The sequence below is a fragment of the Vanessa atalanta genome, chromosome 19 (genome assembly GCF_905147765.1).
Source record: "Vanessa atalanta chromosome 19, ilVanAtal1.2, whole genome shotgun sequence".
Taxonomy (NCBI): Eukaryota; Metazoa; Arthropoda; class Insecta; order Lepidoptera; family Nymphalidae; genus Vanessa; species Vanessa atalanta.
Window position 1 is genome coordinate 3099508 of NC_061889.1, and position 21438 is coordinate 3120945.

The 21438-nt window shown below is 32.0% G+C and overlaps 2 protein-coding genes across 4 annotated transcripts in view; both read right to left on the reverse strand.

Moving 5' to 3' along the window:
* The window catches only part of LOC125071497 (rho guanine nucleotide exchange factor 17), a 135944-nt gene extending 134905 nt beyond the window's left edge, over positions 1-1039 (reverse strand). For both annotated transcript variants that reach the window (XM_047681772.1, XM_047681773.1), the window contains exon 1: positions 1029-1039. The gene's annotated coding sequence lies outside the window, so the exon portion shown is untranslated. The remainder of the gene's footprint in view (positions 1-1028) is intronic.
* A 3396-nt stretch (positions 1040-4435) lies between these two features.
* The window catches only part of LOC125071387 (protein trachealess), a 56044-nt gene continuing 39041 nt past the window's right edge, over positions 4436-21438 (reverse strand). The window contains exons 5-10 of one of the 2 annotated variants that reach the window (XM_047681609.1): positions 18768-18933; positions 14862-14986; positions 12335-12528; positions 11989-12095; positions 6908-7055; positions 4436-6709 (exon numbers count right to left, since the gene is read on the reverse strand). In XM_047681609.1, the coding sequence (XP_047537565.1) occupies positions 5506-6709; positions 6908-7055; positions 11989-12095; positions 12335-12528; positions 14862-14986; positions 18768-18933 (1944 nt within the window). In that variant the 3' untranslated portion in view covers positions 4436-5505. Of the gene's footprint in view, positions 6710-6907; positions 7056-11988; positions 12099-12334; positions 12529-14861; positions 14987-18767; positions 18934-21438 lie in introns of both variants that reach the window. The other variant, XM_047681608.1, reaches the window with a different exon arrangement.

Consider the following 21438-nt stretch of genomic DNA (forward strand, 5'->3'; position numbering starts at 1 on the left):
ACATTGCTATTTTTGGGTTTGACAGTGAGTGAACCCAGTTTATTGGACAAATATAAGATATTTTTTCACTATTTACCGTTACCAGTTAACCCATTTTGACCATTGGCTTGCCTAAAATAGAATTAAAAAAAAATTACTTGATCTTATTCAAATCAAAGAACCATTTGAAAAAATATATAAAATATTATTAAATACAGATAAAATTAAGCTAAAACATCAAAGCATTTTATTTATTTTGTACTTTTAGTAACTGGAAACATCATGAATCTCTTGTAATTTTTATCTTTTTTTGGATTTTATTAAATAAGAAATACTATTTTAACAAATCAAATGAATCTTAATAATAGGTTATCTTAGAATTAATGTGTTCTACTTCAAAGATCCTTAAATGTTATTAATCTTAGTTATAATAATATTAGTATTATGTATGTGACTGTAATAGAAATACAACAAAAAAATAATACCACATCAAATAAAGTTTGGCTGAACATAAATGATGATCCTATAACTTTCCCAGCACATATTACTTTTAATATAATAAAGTAAATCTAAAGGAATTTAAGTTCCTTTCCAATAGTAGTTTAAAAAAAAAACTATTTAGATAAATAAAAATTGCTAATTATTTATGTTCTGTACGTATTTTGAAATTTTGTTTACGAATAGGATTGAATGGGTCATGTTTTTTGGTTTAACAAATTCTATTTGATGTTTAATAACCATGTATGCTGGACATCTCACTGGAAATGTTTTAAAAAAATCTCTGAATTCAAAAATTGCTGTTAACTTTATATAGAATTATTTAATTATTGAATATTCATGTAAAGTTTTACTTAGTCTGTTATGAATCGTTATAAATAATAGATTAATTTTAATGTATTTTTATCACAAACAAAGAAAAATTACAGAAAGTGTGCGTTGAATCTGATAAATTTGTATAGAAACCAAATCAGGTTGCTCAGCGAATAATAATATCTGTCAGGTCATGACTAGTGATATATTACAATACAAAAACAAACGTTTGACATAACAGAGCACACATTACGTAGCTAGAAAAATAAACAGGAGCTTAACTCAACAGCAGTAAGGTTCGTCTGTATTGTAACAGTTCAGATTCGAGGATTAAATAACTAAATGACAAGAACTGAGCATTACAGCACCCGTAACGATATAATTCGTACGGCATTGTAAAAACAATTCGATCATTGCAGGCGAATGTTCAAAACTGAATTTACATTTTTACATTACAAGCGAATACTCCCGACGAGGTACAGGATTAAAAATAAAAATAAATAGCACAAGATTATAATATGTTATTATAATAATCGTAAATGAGTTAATTATGAGAAATTGTGTTTAACACATAATCGGCAACATTAAACTACAAAATATTTTAATACAATTAATCAATGTATTTTCCTGCTAAATTGTTTAGTGTTAGTTATATAAATATTGTCAAATTAGATGTAATAAATAATAGTTTAAGTATAAAGTGCCTGATAGCAATGTATTGCCGATTCCAATGGCCGGACTAGAGGTAAATAAACAACATGACCTTGAATTTACATAACATCATTGAGATCCAAAAAGAACCTAGTATTTATGTGAAATACTTATGTGGTTAAGTGTTGTATTATAAATATCGATATATTTACCATGAACTGTTTGTAGAAATCAGAACTGTTATCAAATTTAAGGGTAGATGTTGATCTGAAGTTTGTTTATCTTTAACGTTCCTGCCATCGGAATATAGTATAGATTGTTACGTTTTATAATAGTTGTGGCATTAAAATTAATTATAATTGCAATTATGAGAAAACATCCGTCCATTTTTATGACTTTATATTTTAATTTCAATTAAATTGAACAAGCATTTATTGTTCTATTTTTTTGTTATATAAGAGCTGGTTCACACTGATATGTTTATTGGCGGGAATATCAATTCCATTATTCTCAGTGACTTGACTGACAATTATAGCTAGGATATATACATAGTATTTTCAAAAGCATACACGAGCATTGTCTACGAAGCGTAATTCAAAAACTACTATTTAAATGTTACTTTTCGTCTTTCTCCTCTTTTCTTTTTCTCTTTCTCTCTACGTAAAATCTTCTCTCTGAAATGTGAACGTGTCACGTCCTCAATTTTTTTCTTTGTATTCTCTTTCAATCAAATCACATAAGAAATTTCAATTTAAATAAGATTAATTCGAGTTTTTGATTGTGGGATCTTATTAGATATTATTAGGAATGGAATATTATGGAATACAAAACTGTATATTTTTGGTTTCCACTAACGAATAAGCACCGATAGCGACAAAATAGTCCGGCTTAATGTAACCAGCTCTAAATTATATCATGAACTTTTTATATATATTTGATAATATTGATAAATTGTAAGTATGAATCTCAATTGTATTAAATTTTGCCTTTACATTTCCACCGATAAAATTGTGTATTATACTTTGTATCAAATAACATTGAATTATTGAATAAAAGAAGTATTTTATATAAAATTGTGTTTTGATTTTATATTTTATTTGAACGATATTTAACATTGTTTGATTTCCTAGTGCACGGTTCAAAAGATAAAACGGTAATGGCATAAATTAGTAAATTACGTGCAGATTATTGCAATTTTATGACAGCAGAAATATAGGTTAACTTTACTCTATTCCACGAGGAAACATAATCCAAATAAACAAAATGTAACGATAATGATGTCATCGGACGATTACTGAAATAAAGTAAGGATTTGCGAAAAAAATATTTATATAAAAATATTATATATTTGGAATGTCGATTAAGTTGTTGTAGAAACTGGAATTAAAATTAAAGTGATATATGTAATAATAATAATGTATTTACAAAAATATATATGAACAGTTACATAATTGATCTACGACAATACAGGTCTCAGTGTAAAAGAACACATTCATAAACTAAATATAGATCAGATATCTGCTGGCTGTTCTAGTTAGGCTAATTAATAGTCAATCCTCTCTCCGAAATTTGAAATAATCGAAATACGTCAGAAATATCGTAATAATAATTACAAAACATATTGTTATCAATACGATTCACATCCAATAGAATATTGTATTTGTTCTTAATATATAAGACAGTAATTATAACAACATATTAAAATATTTAGGTTAGAACCTATAAGAAAACAGAAATAAATTTAATACTATCGAGTACATAAAATTTATGTCGACAGAAGACTATTGTTTTCTGAGACAATATTTTTTACAGTATCGAAAAATGATAGTCGGCATTTTTGTAAAAATTGTTGTTTTTAATCATAGGTATTAATTCTTAAATTTTATTTTTTTATTTTTCCGGAATTGGCATATTATGTTTTAAGTGTGTTCGGTTAATCTATGTAGGCATATCGGTTGACATGGCATCAATATCATTGGCATGATGCACAGATGCCATGCATGTAATTTTCGTGATATTAGTTGTTTACAATTATGAAATCATGTAAACAAAGTGAGTATGTAAATAGTTCTGCGTTTTTATAACCTAATAAATAAAATATATGCGATTTTTTTAAAAATACAAATTAAATTGCTCCTTTCAACGACTCAGCTCCTCTCAGTCGCTTGCATTCGACAAATAAGTTGTGATCAATTGACCGTAACTTAGAACGCAAAATCTCAGTATCGGACAGCGAGCCAGCAACAAATGTATTATTGCCATAGATAATACACGTATAATAGCTAATTATTGCGTCGTTTGACTATACAATATAGCAGTATCCTCCTCTTATACTCTTATGCTGGTATAGAATTTAATTTAAGACGACTAATTAAGAAGACCACAATTTTAATATTACAAGTTGGTTGGGTAGAGCTGTGGCTGAAAAGTTGCTCCTTTTAAGATGGTGCATTGAGCAATTTCAAGAGGCTCAGTTAAGTTGAATAGTGTTTTATTAAAATTAATATATTTTAATCGATAAATGATTGCCGTACATAATATAAAACGGAAATCTAAAGGTTTTCCTTATTTGATTGGAAGAATCTGGAATGAAAATTCCATATTTAATTTTTCCATAAATAAACAAGTGAACTATGAAATAAGGTTGGTTTTTCGTAGCAGCTAGCAGCTTGTAGTGTTTTTTGAGGTGCAAAATAAAACCAGCTAATTGAAAATTCTTAATATTTTAATGGAGATTTCGTTCACGTTATCGTTAAAAATAAAAAAAAAATCAGTTCATAAAAGAGTTTTAACATAACAAATAATTTCGATACAAGCCTATACCCAATTATTATTTTAATTACAACTTTATTACAATTTTTAAAGATTATCTTAGATTACGATACGATAACGAAGCCTTTAAATTATAATGAACAACTTTTCCTCTCATATTGCACAATAAAATAGCATAAATATAATTTTTTATCATTATAAAATGTCATCTAAAATTTTAATTTGCATAAAAATAGATTAAAAATAATACACTGGAATGGACATGAGTATTTAATTGTCATGCATGAGTACTTAAAATAAAAAGTAATACTTTGTGGAATGTCAACATTTCAATGGAAATCCTTTAAGTTTTTTAATTGATATTATAAAATACATACAAGAATGGAATTTTAATTACATTTCATCTAAAAACATAAAACTAAATTCCGTACTTTGTTTTTACTTTGTTGGTTTAGCTACCAATGGCAACCAGTTGCTTTTCTGGCATAGTCATAGAGAGGCTTCGATATAAATTCTATACATGATATTTATACTTTTTTTTATATTATTCACGAATTCTAGAAAATAGTTCCGGTACGGATTACAATTAAAAAATCTACTTAAATCCTACAAAATAAAACGTGTAACAGAATTCTCTGAGCGTTGTCGAGAAACAAAAAAAAATCCTGTCATAACTAAAAAAGGTCATATTTACATTGAAATCTTATTTCGTATAATAAAATATCATACAATACTTAATCTATAATTTACAAGGTTATTCAATACATCGCCTAAATACAATGTCTAACTATTTTACAATAATTTACAAAGCTTATTTTAAAACATTTAAGTGATATGCAATAAGCTATAGATATAGCTCGCGGGTAAAAATAATCCGCCATTTTATTCGCACTAACGAAATACTGTTTTGGCTCAAAATTTACCGCCATTAAAATTACACACGACGCCATCTTGTGACCAAAGGGTATAGACAATTTAACAGATTTATTTAAAACATAGTTTATTGTTAATTTCAAATAATTTTATATGTTGTATTACTTTTTTGGCACAGGCATGTTTTAAAAATAAACATGTTAAAAATTTGTGAGTATTTCATAAATTCTTCTTTGTACGATTCAAATGATAATAATCTATATCAAATTGAAATTCTAATTCCACTTTCAAAATAGAAAAAATAACAAACCGCGTTTAAAAACAGTAACAATAAATAAACAATTATCGAACGTACAAATCAACGCTACAAGGAAAATTCCTTTGAATATTTCAAAACTTTCGTCACTACCGCAAACATGGCTATGAGCTGGTGGAATACCAATTAGTATTCGGTGGCGCGGACTTGTCTACTGGTTGGTGCGAGTGAGACGCATGCGCTGAATGTGCTTGAGGATGATAGAGATGGAAAGAGGATGGAGGATGGAAGAACTGTGATTGGTCCAATGACGACGCGTAGTCCAAAGCACCAGGAACCGCCGAATATGCCTGAGGCTTCAATGGCAACGGAGCCTCTCCTAAATACGGATGCCTTAATGCTTCGGAATAAGCACTATTATCGTAAGGTAAAGCGTACTGTTGTTTGTCTCTCGGAGATACTGACCCCGGCGGAGTCATTGCTGAATGATAATCTGCGTATCCTCCATAGGCTAAGGAACCTATATCTGTTCCTTTGTGGCCTAATTGTTCACCATACCCAGAACCTTCGCTCCCGGGTGGTGTTGGCAAGGGTCCTGACTGACCATCGCTAGAATAATATCCCGTTCTGCCATCTCCTAAGAAATTACTTCTAATGACGCTTTCCCGATTTGCATAAAGTTGCCTTAACAACGCTGAAGCTGGCGTTGATGTATGATTGCCTGGTATTTGACGGTTTAGATGGTTTAGGTGGTGATTTTGAGTGCCAATCCATTGTATGGTCGATTTCTGTTGCTGCTGTTTCAATAGTGCATCAGTGGAAAAATCAGTCGGCCGATGCGCTATTTCCTTCCCATCCAACGCTACCGATGGTAAATGCTTGGACATAGCATTTTCTAGATCTCTAACGGATGTAGCGTCGGTACTTTCTGGAAGAGCTAAGTTTGCCTTATTCATGTCACGGTCGGCGGGTGATATGGCGGCGCCGGGATTTGAGGAACTCTTTCGTCTCTCTTCATCCTTCTCCGCTTCGTCTTCACAATCCGTAGTGTGTTTTCGTTTCTTCAGTCTTCTGGCTGGCATCGGGGAGGTTCTCTCCTGGTTTGTGTGGAGTGGTATTGGCTGTGTGTCGTTTAGTCTGGTTAGATGTGTGACGTCAGATGTTTGAGGAGCAGTTGAAGCGGAGTCATTGTTGTTGGGTGCCTCGGTTCTCTCAGCAGTGTGTCGCTGTGGAGGCGGAAGAGCTCCAGGCGTGTCGGCATCTGGGGGCCCGTTTTCTGGGTCCCCTGTGGTCTCCTCACGCTTTACGCCTTGCACGCTTTCTTCTAACTGACAGCAGTCCATCACAGTGTTTGGATACTCACGTCCGCTGAAAAGTAAAGATTATATTTAATTACTTGTTATTCGCTAATCTTATTTGAATACGTTCATACATTTGAATATGGATTACAGATACTTTTAAATTGCAATATTTCTTTATAATTCTCTTTTAGTTTTTATCTTCATTTAAAAAAAATCTTGTCTATCTACCACTTAATTTTATAGGAAGTACAATACTATTTCTTACCTTATAACATAATTAACGCAAATAATGTTCTGTTCTTCAGCATTCTTGGAGGAGCAGACGACCGTGGCGCATGTCTGCATCCACGTGTAGCCTCCCAGCTTGTTCATCAGTCTGTAGTAATGTGTCAGCACTTGACCCTTGTTCATTACTGTAAAAAAAGTATATATTTAGAGATATCAAAATTTTATGAAATCTTGTTACGGTGTATTGGTAGTCTCTTATAGGACGTAACGCCACTGACCGTTTTAGTTTAATTAACATTGGTGGTACTAGAAAGCCATAGTCATATTCATACATAAAACAAAAAATATATTTTTTAATGAAACGCCCTGTATTTCAACAATTTCTGAGAGATTTTCACAGTAGCAACGATGGTAAGCGTTTGATAGAGAATTAAAAAAAAATCAATAACAGTAAGAAGGTCGTCAAGTTTATAAAATTAACAATGCTTTGCTTTTATCTTTGAATTTATGTTAAATCTATAGTGTCAGTAATAAGAAAATTAGTAAATAACTAAACACCATTTCAACAACACGTGTAAAGTAATTACGTAAACATTTATCATTTCAACAAATAAGAAGTTTATATGTAGGTACTCCTTAAAAGTACCACGAGATATTTACTTCAGTTCCATGGATGCTCGCTTCTTATTGGTCAGAGGAAAGCCACTCAGTATGACGAATTAATAACGATATGCATATTTAAATTATTTTATTTGCATAGAAATAATATCGATTAATCATTACAACCGCCATAATTATATTTATTGTAACTAAATCAGGACAGATATTCGTAATCGCGACCTTGAATTAGCGACTTAAATCGTTTGATGACGATCACATTGAAATCGTATAGAACAATAATGATTATGTAATGTGCGTTATAATCAGACAAGACAGTCTTGAGACATTTACTAATTATATTTTGTTTAGAAAAAAACGACAGTGTGACGAAAACGATGTTAAACGAAGATGGCCGACTTCATCCGAGTTACCGGTGAAGTGTCAGGTGACAATTTGAGCTTGTTAATCATCTCGTGATCGACGCTAACTAAAACCGTCGCGAGAAAACCACATAAGTGTCAGATGAAGAACTGTAGCAACGTATTCCGCATACGCTCTATAAATAAATAATAAATAAATATTGGACAACATCACATACATTACTCTGATCCCAATGTAAGTAGCTAATGCACTTGTGTTATGGAATATCAGAAGTAACGACGGTACCACAAACACCCAGACCCAAGACAACATAGAAAACTAATGAACTTTTTCTACATCAACTCGGCCGGGTCCTGGGAGCGGCGTACCCATGAAAACAGGTGTACACACTTCTCGACCACGGAGGTCGTCTATGAAAGAGCCCTTTGCCTTTTCGTTAACCTTCTATGTGACATTATATGAACTTATTGTATTTTTAGGGATTTTTTTTTAATTTTTGTAACTTAAGAAAATGACATGTTGTCTTAAAAATATGTCTAGAGTGGAGATTTAATGTCTGGCGTCTGCAATGTTCTTTAAAGTTGCATTATATTCCATACATACAAAGGACAAAGTGTTCGACATGTGTATTGTGTACGTGAATCATTAAGACAAACATATTTTTTGGTTTTGTTGTTTTATTGTTTATTGTTGCCGTTTAATTTACAATACGCTTGGCTTCGCGCCAAAACTTAGGCGTCATTTGTTAATAGTAACTTATTGTTGTGGTAAATTGTAATGGTATTTGAGTTTGTTTTGAGTTTATCGAATTTAGATGGCTATTGAATTTATTGCTTTTTTTTTAAAGATCCCGGGTTTCATATCTTTCTTGGAGATTTCTTGCACGAAAACTACCGTATGTTTCAACGCTTGTGTGAGTTCCGTCATCTTCAACCTTCTATTAAGTATATGGGAGGTTGTGTTTATATCTTTAAACTTATAAATTTATATAAAGACCGATATCATTTCTAATTTTATTAATGTTACCCAGTTAACTAGTTTATGATCTTTTTAATCATTATTAGGAAAGTCCTTCATGTACGCATGTAGTAAAATACTTTGTGTAGACAATGTAGGATAGCTTCCTTTATTGTTGTAACATATAACTTTGTAGGGAATTCAAAAGCTTTAACTTCATATTAAACTTATCAAAAATATCATTACTTTTGTAAAGAAACTCGATAAAAAAATAAATCGGTTATATGTGTATGCAATGTACATAAGATCAAATTAAATTATCCAGAGTGAGGTTGTGTAACGAAAAATTTAATCGTATTTGCGTGAAATCGATTATCCTTATTGATTCAAACGATTGTTTTCGATGATTCGTCCACCCATGACCCAATAAGAGTGAAATCCAACGACAATAATGTCGTAACGCCATTTCGTATTCAGTGTGTGCGAATAGAAATTCATGTCAAGACAAGCCTTCAAGGCAGCAGGAAAATTTATTACTGATCTCCTTTAAAAAGTTTCGACTTGTATATTTAAATTAATATTGCCGTTGAACTTTCTAATTTTGTCGTATAGTTGTATCAATTATACTCAACACATAATGTGGGTAACAATAATTAAAAAACAATTTCAGTTTCCAATCCAAATACGCATCAACTAAATTAGTTAATATGACTTTGAATGTGTCAAACTGGAGGTTGGGTTTTGGGCGTATTGCTAGTTTGTACGCAACATTGAATCATATGGACGCGGACATTTTTATTATAACATTTTCTCATAATAAATACACAGGCAATGAAAGACGAAAATGTAGCGCAAAGCGTGCAGCTAGACAACTAGATAATCTTTGCAGTTACTGTTCATATTTTTTATAACACATAAGTAATCATTCATAAGTTAAAAGTTTAAAACAAAAAATATAAATCATTATTTAGTTCATAATCATTGAAATATATATGAAATGTTATTATATTCATTAAGTCTTCATGTTAGCGGTTGGATTGCGTCCATATGGACGTTGTACGTTGTTGTTGTTCTTAAAAACTCCCAAAGATTTAACAAACCAACTCATTTGTCGAATAATAATCGAATTAAATGTAGATATTCCACGTTTAGTTAAAACAACCTTCAATTACGCATCTATTCTTGATTAACGCATCGTACGCGCTTCCTTATATACAAAAGCGGAAAATATATAACCAAATAAAGTCCTCCGTCTGTATTTATGTATGTATGTATGTGATATCATTATTTTTCCACGTATCCGTCAGAATACAATTTAGGCCTAGCGCCATACCCGACTGTTTGTGATTTGAATAATAATATCCTAGCATCATTTCGTTTCCTTTCTACAGACTTCGACGTGGGAAATGTCGGCTCTTAATGCTCCTTGAGCCTTTATCCGTTTCTTGGGAACGTTATAAAGTTGTGTCGCTGTAGACATTTTATATTTTTAGTAATTTTTCATTCCTTCTTGCGATTGTTGTATCAAATTAATATATATTTATTAAAGAGACTTACAAGTACTTTCGAAACAACAAGAGTCACCACTATATCGCATTTTGTATTCTACGGTATTCTACTTTCCTTAAACCTACCTTAAACCTTAAACCTACATCTTTGTTTGAGAGTTTATTATTACATGGGTCCAGTTTGGCTAAATTTATTCACTAGACCAGATAGACTTATGGCTGGAGTTCCCGAGGTTCTATGTTCAAAACCCAGGTCTGCCCAACAAAATATTATTGAGGTTTTCTGTCAAAGACTTCTGAATGATACACCGAAATCGGGAAGTTTGAAGTGTTTACCCAGGCACGTAAATCATTCAGTCCTGTGCCTGAACTGTATCCGGTCGTGTTGCCGTTCCATCAAATTATGAAAGTGAGAGAGTTTTTCAAGTTTCCTGTGCATCTGTGCACTATAATATATAGTATAATAAAGGCCTTTGACCGAAATTAGTTAGAAGGACTGTATCATCATAGACTTTGTATTTTGGGATTTGTGAAAGCTAAATATAAATACTTTGCATTGCAATTAAGGATGTAACATTTTAGTCCCATGACAAAAACATCGTCAGTATTTGTTACACTGACAATTTTATTACATGCACTGGATACCATTTATCATCAGACAACTGGCTTTCCTACTACAAATAACAATGTACCCGAACTTTGGACGTAATATCAACTTTACTCAATACATATATTTAAATTTAAAGTCAATTTCAATGACGTAAATTTAAATGAAGCAATATTATACAGTGCGTATATTGTGTTTCGAAAAATCACGAAATCAATTGCCAACTTATGTAACCATATACAAAACAAAATGGCCGCCGATTAACTCGAATCACGGAGCATCGACGTCATTTAGTAACTTTTTCACTACAGCCGTTGATAGCTTTACGAGACCATTAATTTGAATTTAAAATGCACAATATACAGATGCCGGTCAAATGTGGACAATTCTGGTGTAGAATAACAATTGTCCGAATTAACATATAACACCGGGTGTTTGCTAGAAAGCGGGTAATTTGGTTACAACCGTACACGCGAATGGGATTCCTGATTCTGATATAAGTGTATAATATTAAAGTATGTGTGGTAATAAAATTAGAAGATTATGGCTAAAACTTCCGTCACGGAGCGATGGCGGAATTTTAAATTTTGGACATGTTAAATTGATATTAGTTTTAAATACATCATTGTATATATATTTATTGCTTTTACGTTTGGAAGTTCCTAATGATTCAGGAATAATGTAGTCCTACTGACCAATTCTCGACATCCAAAGGCTAACTTAATATAATTTAATATACTTAATATTATGGTGGCCAATGATGTTACGGCTGTCTGACGCATTGTGTAGTATCGAGAGATATTTGAGATTTTAATTGCTAATGTCGGACTTTAGATATAATTACAGTTGAAATGTTTTTTTCTTAATTAAGACGTGGGATTGACTTAACGTGCTGTCCAAGGTATGGTATTTCCAAAATTACAAGGTTCAAATCTCATTGTGAAACCTAATAGAACCACCGAGCGAAAAAGCAGCATCGCTCAAATCATTTCATTCATTCAATTCATCATCAGGCTTAATAAATCGAATCACGTAATGTATTATATATTATAAAGTGTAACTTACAATCGACATGACATTTTCTAAGTTTATTCGCATCTTCGCCATGACATAGAGCGTATAGATTTTTCCCTGTAAGTTCTTCAGCGGTATATCCCAACAGCTCTGACACCCTGCTGATAGACACAAAACATATCATTAATACTCCAATCCGGACAACATTTTATTGAAATCTAAAATAGATTAATTTCGATACATAGATGTGAAACGCCTGAAGCTATAATCTTTAAGTTACTATAATTGAATGCGAATAAGAATGGATTGTTTACAGGAGATGCAAATAACGGACAAAATTGTATCGTATTTCAAGACAGTTCAACAATTTTATTTAAGAGTTATATTTTTGTAATACCTGGGCTCGCAATGCGCTATTCGAAAGTCGAAGCCGATCCTCGTTACAAACATATCAGACTCCAATCTGATTTCGTGGACCGACGGCGGTGGTAGCGCTATAGCCAACGCCACCATACCCAAGAGTGCTGGAGGAGTCTTGCGACTGTGTGAAAAGGTATACTGCGGTCGGAGGCGGCAAAGCATCAGTACTACCTAAAACAAAGAAAAAAGTTGTTGAAATAAAAATAATAAAAATATCGATGTTGGTTTGTAGAATTTGATGATTTTGCTGATACGACTAGAACGAAAACATTAAATTGATAACACAATTAATAATTGACAACAACATATTTAATTAAAAGATAAAAATATCCAGTATACTTAAGTCCAAATATTATATTATATAAAGAACAAAAACCTAAAGAAAAATAGGTTCACAATGTTAAATATCTAAATTATTTGAATCATTAATGTGGCGTTCGGATGTAATTACATCTAAATAAACTTAGCCGAAACTTTTCAAATTTAAGATTAAATACGAAACGTGGTTTACAAACGAAACAAACTTTTAGAGATTTAGAATAGAATCACAGCGAATATCACGTATACAAATTCCCAGGTAACTCCTAAATTCAAGAAGGATGAACTAATTTCAAATTTTCGCAATAAACGCTTCGCCTGTGGCACAAAAGCCATATAGAGGGTTACAAACGATTTTCTCTAATTGCTCTGTCGATATTTACGAATTGTATGAGCAATTTAGATGTAGATAAATACGAATTATGGGTTTAATTCACAAAGTACTAATCTCAAGATGAATAATTTGTTCTACTGTGAATTTGATTGCTTATGGAAACTCAAAAATGAATTTAAGTAGAGTTGATGAAGAAATTCACAATGATACTGCTAAAGATTAAGGCTCAAATGAATTTACGGCTTGACAAATGATAATAAAAAAAAATCCTCTTAAAACTGATAAATAAAAGATACATAAACACCGGAAACAATCTATTAAGGACAGTTTAACCAACCTAGTACGTTATTCGCAAGTTGCTAGAGATATAATCACATTTTATGTTCTAACACCGAGTTAAGGCAAAAATTATGGACCACAATTCGCCCTGAGGCACCCCACGCCGAGCAATAACTCTAACAATAATATTTGTGATCCTAGCCGGATAAAACCCGTGCGAAATTATTTAAGTGTAATAAAATGGTAATTCGTTTATTTATTCGAATATACGATTTGTTTTTTCAATGTTTTAAACCATTTTCATTGTTTAACACCTGTATTTGCGAGTAGTCGCCGGTTTATAAGGGCAAATTCAACATTACAAGCTAGTAATAATTCTACTATAAATTTACAAGTATAGATATTAAAATCTCAAAAGAAAGTAGATCGCTATTATTCTTAGATAAACTTTTCTGGCATCTTGAATACAATGATGATATACACAAAAAAACTAACAATATTATTGAATTAAATTTTAAATTTAAACGAATATAAAAAAATAACGAACGTTGTCAAAACTATCACAGTTACAATAAATGATTTTGGTTGAAGAATTAAAATGTCAAATGTCGTGCTTTACGACGTATAAGCCCTGGGTGATAACGGCTGGGAACAGACGGAAAAATCACGAACTCACGAGCACCATGACCAATTGAAATATTAGTTTTATTACATCTTTTAATAAATCTATTTTAAAAATATTTGCTGCGAGTTCGATTGCATTTTATAACAAACGTCATTGAAAGAAATATATTTTAATTCAGACTGAAAACCTTTTGAAACTTAAATCTCTGAAAACTAAAAAATTAAGAAAAAAAACCTTGTTGTAACATCCTTCAGTTGAATTTCGGTCATCTATTAAAAGAACAACATAACTACAAGGTAAAAGAACAGTTTTAATATGAAAATGAATATCGTTGCTTATAGAAGTTGCAAATCCTAACACAAGGAGAAGTGTTTCTTCGTTTCTGATACCCACCCGCCAGTTACCACCCTCTCCGTTTCTCGTATCACCGTCCTTGCTTCTTCCAACCTAGATCGAAAATGAAAATTCAGCTTCCATTTAATTCTCATAATAGATAAGAAAAATGTCCACATATTTTCATGCCTTAACAGGAATTTCAAAATCAACAGCATTCGATATTCATATAACTTGGATAGTCATGTTATAGGACTAAATGTAAAAGTTATAATTGGTTCGGAATGTACCGAGAAAAGCCGGCAAGAAGCTGAACCGTGTGAAAGTAGATCTTGATACTTTAGTGAATTTTGGCTCACAATTGTTAATTGCCATACTTGCTTAAATTAGTAAGGGATTTAGAACTCTAAATCGAATAATACTTTCTTTTCCAAACTTGTCTTATGCATATATTTAACCATAGATTTCATCGGTTCTATGGATAGAATGTTCTAGACATACCAATAGAATAGATTAAGAGATAACAACTAAAAACTCTTGGGAATTTAGAGATTCATTATTTGAGATATATTATTTGTATATTCATTGCATTAAAACTTGTACTTGTATTCTTACCCTGTAACCAGAGGATTTGAAGTGGCAACCTCTCTTCGTTAGGGTGCTTTTCATTCGTATGCAGAAAGCTCGGTCCATCCCTCGGTACAGCGACCCACTCGCCGCCAGACTCATCTGTGCTGACACTGTGAACAATGTTTGATATAAGTAATAATTATCTCTTAATATCTTTAATTATAATTAGGGCATCTTTTTCAAAAAACAAGGTGGTAGCACAATTGTTATAACACACAAAGTTTTACGAAAGTTTAAAATGCAGGAGAGAACCCCTAAAATTGTGTTTAATTTAACTCGAGTTGGTAATCGTAAGGAAACCTGCATGTGACAGACGAAATTCTGCCACAAATTTTACCCCGCACTAGAGCGGATAGGAATAAGCTCCAAGACGAGAAATTGAAAAGAACTTTACCCAGAAGTGATATTTTAAATATATGTTGGTAAAAAAAAATTGGTAACTGTAAATGAAATTAATTATAGCCCTTAAAAAATTCTCAATTCTACGGTAACGCAGTGTAAATGTTTCGAATCCGAGTGATAGCTTGATTGATTACGGCGCATATCTAATTAATGGCTCTCTATCGATGGGAGCTCCGAAGCGTCGTTTAATTGATTTCATTGGAGCTGAGGACTTGTAAAAACTATCAACGCTTCTCAAATTTCACTCGTAAAATTTTATGTTAAACTTTATATGAAAACGAGGTATACAAGTATGTGTGTGTATAATTTTTTTTTTATCTTCATACAATTTAAACGTGTACATATATTTATAAACGAAATTTGTCAAATTAGTATGAAATTTAAAATTCGCCGAATTCGCTGTATTTTAATGTAATATTACTCACTTTAAGAAACTCAATTTGATGTAATGTTAAACAAAAACCCCGTTATAGTCAACAATAGGTACTCTGTGAATCATTTACTAAATTACAAAAGATGATTCACGATGCAATGTTCATAAGTCGGTGGTATCTTTCATACGTCTTCCTTATAAAATAACTTTGAAATTATTAACAAAGAAAAAGTGATTAAGAAGTTATTATCATGACCCTGGTCGACACGCACACATTCACACAAACACACAATAGCAAAGAAAATATCAGTTTCGTTTTAAATATCGAATTGTCTATTAGCGTCTTAACGTTTCGTAAGTTTGAAAACCACTGATCGGAACAGCTACCACCAGATAGGTACTTGTATGGCTATCAGACGACAATACAACTTTATCCACGCACTTCACTTGTCCATCACTTCTGTGCTTCTTTCACCACGCCATTCGGAATACAATCGACGTCTGTCACATCTGGTCCTGATTGATTTTTTTTTCCAACACTTTTTTCCACGTCCAAATTGATTCCTTAGCATCACGTAAAGTGTTTTTAAAACTGGGCTAATAGACCGTCACCTTGAGGAGCTACTGGTTTTTTAAGGTGTTACATTAATTAACATTTTTTATTATGAATGAAAACCTGTTTTGTTTTACTAAGTATTTTGACATAACAAAATAATATCATAATTTACATAAAAAAATTATGTAATATTCAATAGATGAATGTTTATACTCCTTTACATATACATATTTCTTTCAGTACAGATGTTCAGACATGTCCCTAGATAGTTTATCTTGGGTCAGTTCGCTCAGTGATCGGGTTTGAGGACTTATTAACAAAAAAATAAATAATATTCTCTCTTCAACAGTACGATATCGGGACGAGCAAGTTTTATAACAACCATCGTAAATTTAAATAAAGATAAAATAAATAATCTATCAAAATAAGTACAAAAGCAAAGGCGTTTAATGCAGATCATAGTTTTTATGAGGAAAACTTTAACGTACTTCTGAATGCAGTGAAGCGAGTAACGACCGCTATCAGAGAAATTATACCCGATATTTTTTGTCCATACTCTCTTTTAATTAACTTTAGCCTATATTTTGATATAAAAAACTATCTGCTAACATCTCGAAAGTTAAACGAAACGGTTTCCTAAATTCAATAAACATCTAATTCTTTCCCATAACGATAAAATATAATATTAATCAACACAATAAAGGTGCGTACTGACTCCCCATTGACCATTTCATGAGATGCTAACACCGTGAAGATTCCATAATCTAATTTCAATTTGGTGCACAATTTGTTACATTAACAGTGGGCGATGGAATGAAATTTTAGAACCAGTACAGTCACAACGTTAAAAGGTGCCTTCGATATGGAGGAACTTTAATTGAATTGCGTCTAATTTTGAGATAGTTAATGGTTCTTTTAAAGCTGAAGATTTTCAGCTGTAAATGTGCTCAGTATTGGCTACGGAGGTCATCACTTTATTTGTATAATTACAGCTTTTTATAGACATTTTCGGACTGAACTCTAATTGTAAACCAACCATGCATTCAATAAAATCATCGCCTTTTATAGAATATCAAAATTTTGGCTTTGCCGCAATTTCACACATAATGCGGGTTAGAATTACGACGAAATTGCCGTTTAGATTTCATTCAACAATATACTCTTATGATAATGTTTGCATTGATCAATCTATAGGATTATTTATGAGTTTCCAACAGTCAACACAATACTATAATTTAACCTCATTTACATTACAACCGTCTACCACATATATCTCATATAAACTACAAATTCCACAATTTCTTTAAAATTGGATCGCATTTTGTTTTATTAAAGTTGAAACAAATGATAATGTCATATGTTTACTGGAATCTTGACTGAATGTTGCGGGTTCAAATTAAGACAAGCACGAAATAGAGATGAATTTTAAACGCTAAGTAAATACATGAATATTCATGTGCTTGCATATTGGTAACAAAAAACATCGTGAAAAACTTCTGATGAAAGTCGCCACATGTTTATCTTATCCGCAGTGGAGCAGCGAGTTATAATGAGGCTTAAGTCTTCTCAATGACAGGTGACTTTATACCAGCAGTAGATTATTTACTGGTTGTTTATTGATTATTTACTAGTGGATATTTCTACAAGTTCCTTCTTAAATTCAAGATATTGCTTTTAACTTTAAATGAAACAAAAAAAATGGTTTTTGTTAACACTAAGTTATTAAGGATTCGGCTAGTCTTTATTATATAGTTAATAGAATATCAAATCTAATTTAAGTCTTTGAACTCCGTCTGTTGTTATTTTAAGATTTGTTACGGAGCAAATTAGATTTTCAGAAAAATTCGCACAGAATGAGAATTTACATTCTGACGGTACTTTTTTAATAATGGATATCGCTAAATAAAAACATAAATGCATGTTTTTAGTCATAGTATCCATTCTTAGGAGTTGCAAAAACTTGGACAATTCTTTTGTTAAATCTTTGTACAGCTATGAAAACTATAACGGAAGCTCACTTATTAAAATTACTATACATTTTTTCTTAAGTTAATTACGTTATACCGTTTGGTTATAAAAAATCTGGCGTTGTGATATAAAAGCTGTATAAATTTGGAGGATAATGAATCGACGTTACTCTAATTTCTGCAAAACCGAACGTTTTGCAGAAATTAGAGAATCAAACAAATTACAAGAAACCTCATCAGATTCAGTTAACTTCGAGTGTATGTTTTCAGAAGAATGTGTTGAAGTAGAAAAATAAATATTTTCGCCTTAAATTTTCTAGAAAATTATTTTGTCACAAGTAAGGAAAAATATATCCGTAAATATTTCACTACTGACAAAGTCCTCCCCTACTCTTAAAGATAGGCGGTCATAACATCATTCTAGTCTGCGGGTATCAAGTATATATGTCACAGAATTTTCTCAAAAACATCCAGGTTTTTTTATTGCTCATCTTATCGGAACAAATTAAAATAATTTTGTCAATTTAATGGCAATACTCTCTTATACCTTCAAAAATAAAACATTCAGAAAATGTTACAACAAAGTCACCCACCATCAGGATTATTGGTTCCGTGTTGACTCCCTTCTTCGCTGCCTGATGCAGGACTGTTCAAACCCGCACCAGATCTGCCCGCCAATGATAGTCCAAGCTGTTCAGCAATCTCTGCGTGATCAGCTTGATGCACGTAGTCAAATATGCTGCTTCCAGTCATTTCTACCTGAGAAGAAAAAATATCGTTTAATTATATTTAATTGTATAAGAGTAGAGCGTACAGAAAATCGGTGGGACGCAATCTACAGTATTTTCTAGATTATTATGATCTATGTATTAAAAAAATTTATTAACTACAAGCATATGTACGATCTTATTTTTAAATAAACCGTAAGTAATAATATATGTCAAAGTTTATTATTTATAAGTTCGTTGCATGTTTTATTTGCTAAAGTCATTTATTCTTCTTCGTTATGCGCGTGTGAAAATAATTGTAAATATTGTCGTATATGTTTTTTAGCTCAATTCTACTAAGGAATCTATGATATCATTTTACAATGTCGATAGTCGTTTTATTTGGATTCGATAAGATATTTCATTCAGACTTCTTATTTATTTTATAAAGATTTAAATGAATCTTAAAGCACATCTTAAATCAGGTTGCAAAATATTAAGCCTAAACAGTTATTAATCAAATAACTTTTATTAGAGTCAAGCAAAACAACATTGTGTTTATGTGCTCTATTCGAGTTTGTAATTCATCTTTTGCTCGGTAGTGAAGGAAAACATTGTAAGGTAAACCTATGTGTCATATGAAATGTTACGACACGTGTAGCATAAATCCTCAATGAATCATCGTTGTGAAATAAGTTCCAAAACCTTCTCCTTAAGAGGATCAGCCTTTACCTAGCTCTAGTATATTGTAACTTCCTACATATAGGCTCAAAACCATCAGCAAATATTAGTTAAATATTTATAACTACAAATTGTTAGCTTAAAACAACGCAACTTGCACCTTATGTGTTAAGTAATTAAGTTTAAAATAATATATAAATAGCAATGAAGAAGCTAAGCTGTGGTAGTCAAATGAAGACGCGTCACGTACCATCATCGTTATGAATGAACAACCTGTTATCATACATCGCGAGGCAGGTGGCTTCGAAAACAACAATAAAGTACACAAACTGGAAGCCGTGAACATCCTCGAAGACAGGATTTAAATAAAACTTATATTAGCGTACGGAAGATGGAGATAATTCTAATGTTCGCTTAATGTGAATGACAAAAATTGTAATTTAAGAAAACCAATTTTTGAACAACCATCATAATTTCTTTACTTGAAGCTAAGTAAAATGAGAAGGAAGTAGTAACAGGTAGATAACTTATTCGGTAACTTACACCAAAAGCCATACCATGATACTAAGATAATTTCTCCGCCGTTAAGAAGTATGATCAATTAATTATTAAATGATGGAAATTCTTCATCGCACACTATTGGAAAAGCTGTTGCTATCTAACTTTCTTGCAGGTCCCTTACACGGAGTATGCAAATGTATCTTTAAATAAATTTATCAAATATAATTGTGAGACCCTATTAAGCATTCAAGTGTCGTGTATCCGCAGTGATGTCGCGCATGTGAATACCACAAACAATGGTGAAGTTACGGTGGTCGGTTCTGGGAAAGATCCTAAGGATTTTATGGCATTTACCGATTCAACGATTGACGGCCCACAAATTTGAAGCTGGTGACAGGTGATTTGAAGTTGAATAAATTAGCTGACTTCGCAGTAACTTGGTTGTTGTTGATGCAACGGACGTTGTTGATGTCCAATTAGAATATTTGATAAATAGATGTTCATAGTAATTAGATAACAACTGAATCCGTTACAAATATATGTATGTATTTGAAAGAAACATATAGTTCCAAAAAGCATAAAGAGAGATCGAATATCCGTTGAAATAGGTCAATCTGATCCAGACCTTCAATAATGAACCGACAAGAAGCATCACGTAAATAATTTTCAAGAAAGGGTCCGAACATGTCAAAACAAAAAGTGAAATAACCATTTTCTGATTTATCTATAGAAAATACGACTTCGTACTGTCGACGTTATCATCAGTCTTTACGGGCCCCGAAAAAATGGCCGCAACAGAATTTAATATAACGAGAGCGTTAGACAGGGCTTATAAGAAAGTTGTGTCTGCTTATTTACCAGGAAGTTTATGTATTTTATGTCTACACACACTAACGTCTGATGTAGTGTCCATATGTTAGGTGTTTGGATGATATTTGAGTTTGTGTGCATGTTTGGGGGTGTGTGAGTTAGGTTCGCAGCATTAGGATGAAAGGCACGCGCGCGCCTTGCCCGGAACGTGACTAGCATCTCTCATCGTCCCTTTCCCCCCATCCTCTGTCTCCCTCACACCACCCTCCAGCCATTTTGGATCAACTGTTTCTCAGTTTTCAGATCTTTTCCTTTTCCCTTTAATTTCGTAATTTTGTTTAATTTCATCAGGATGTAAATTTTTAGGTAAATTTTCGTATGGCTTTTCGCCGACTTAATTATTCTCCGTCTGTTCTTTAATGGCAATCCTGCGTGATGTTTTACCATCGCCAGTCCAAATTTTGGATTAAATATTTAATACGTCGATTTAGTTTTATCGATGTTTTAAGAAGTAAGTATGAATTACTTTTCTTAAAAATTAAATTAAAAAACAAGGATAAAATAT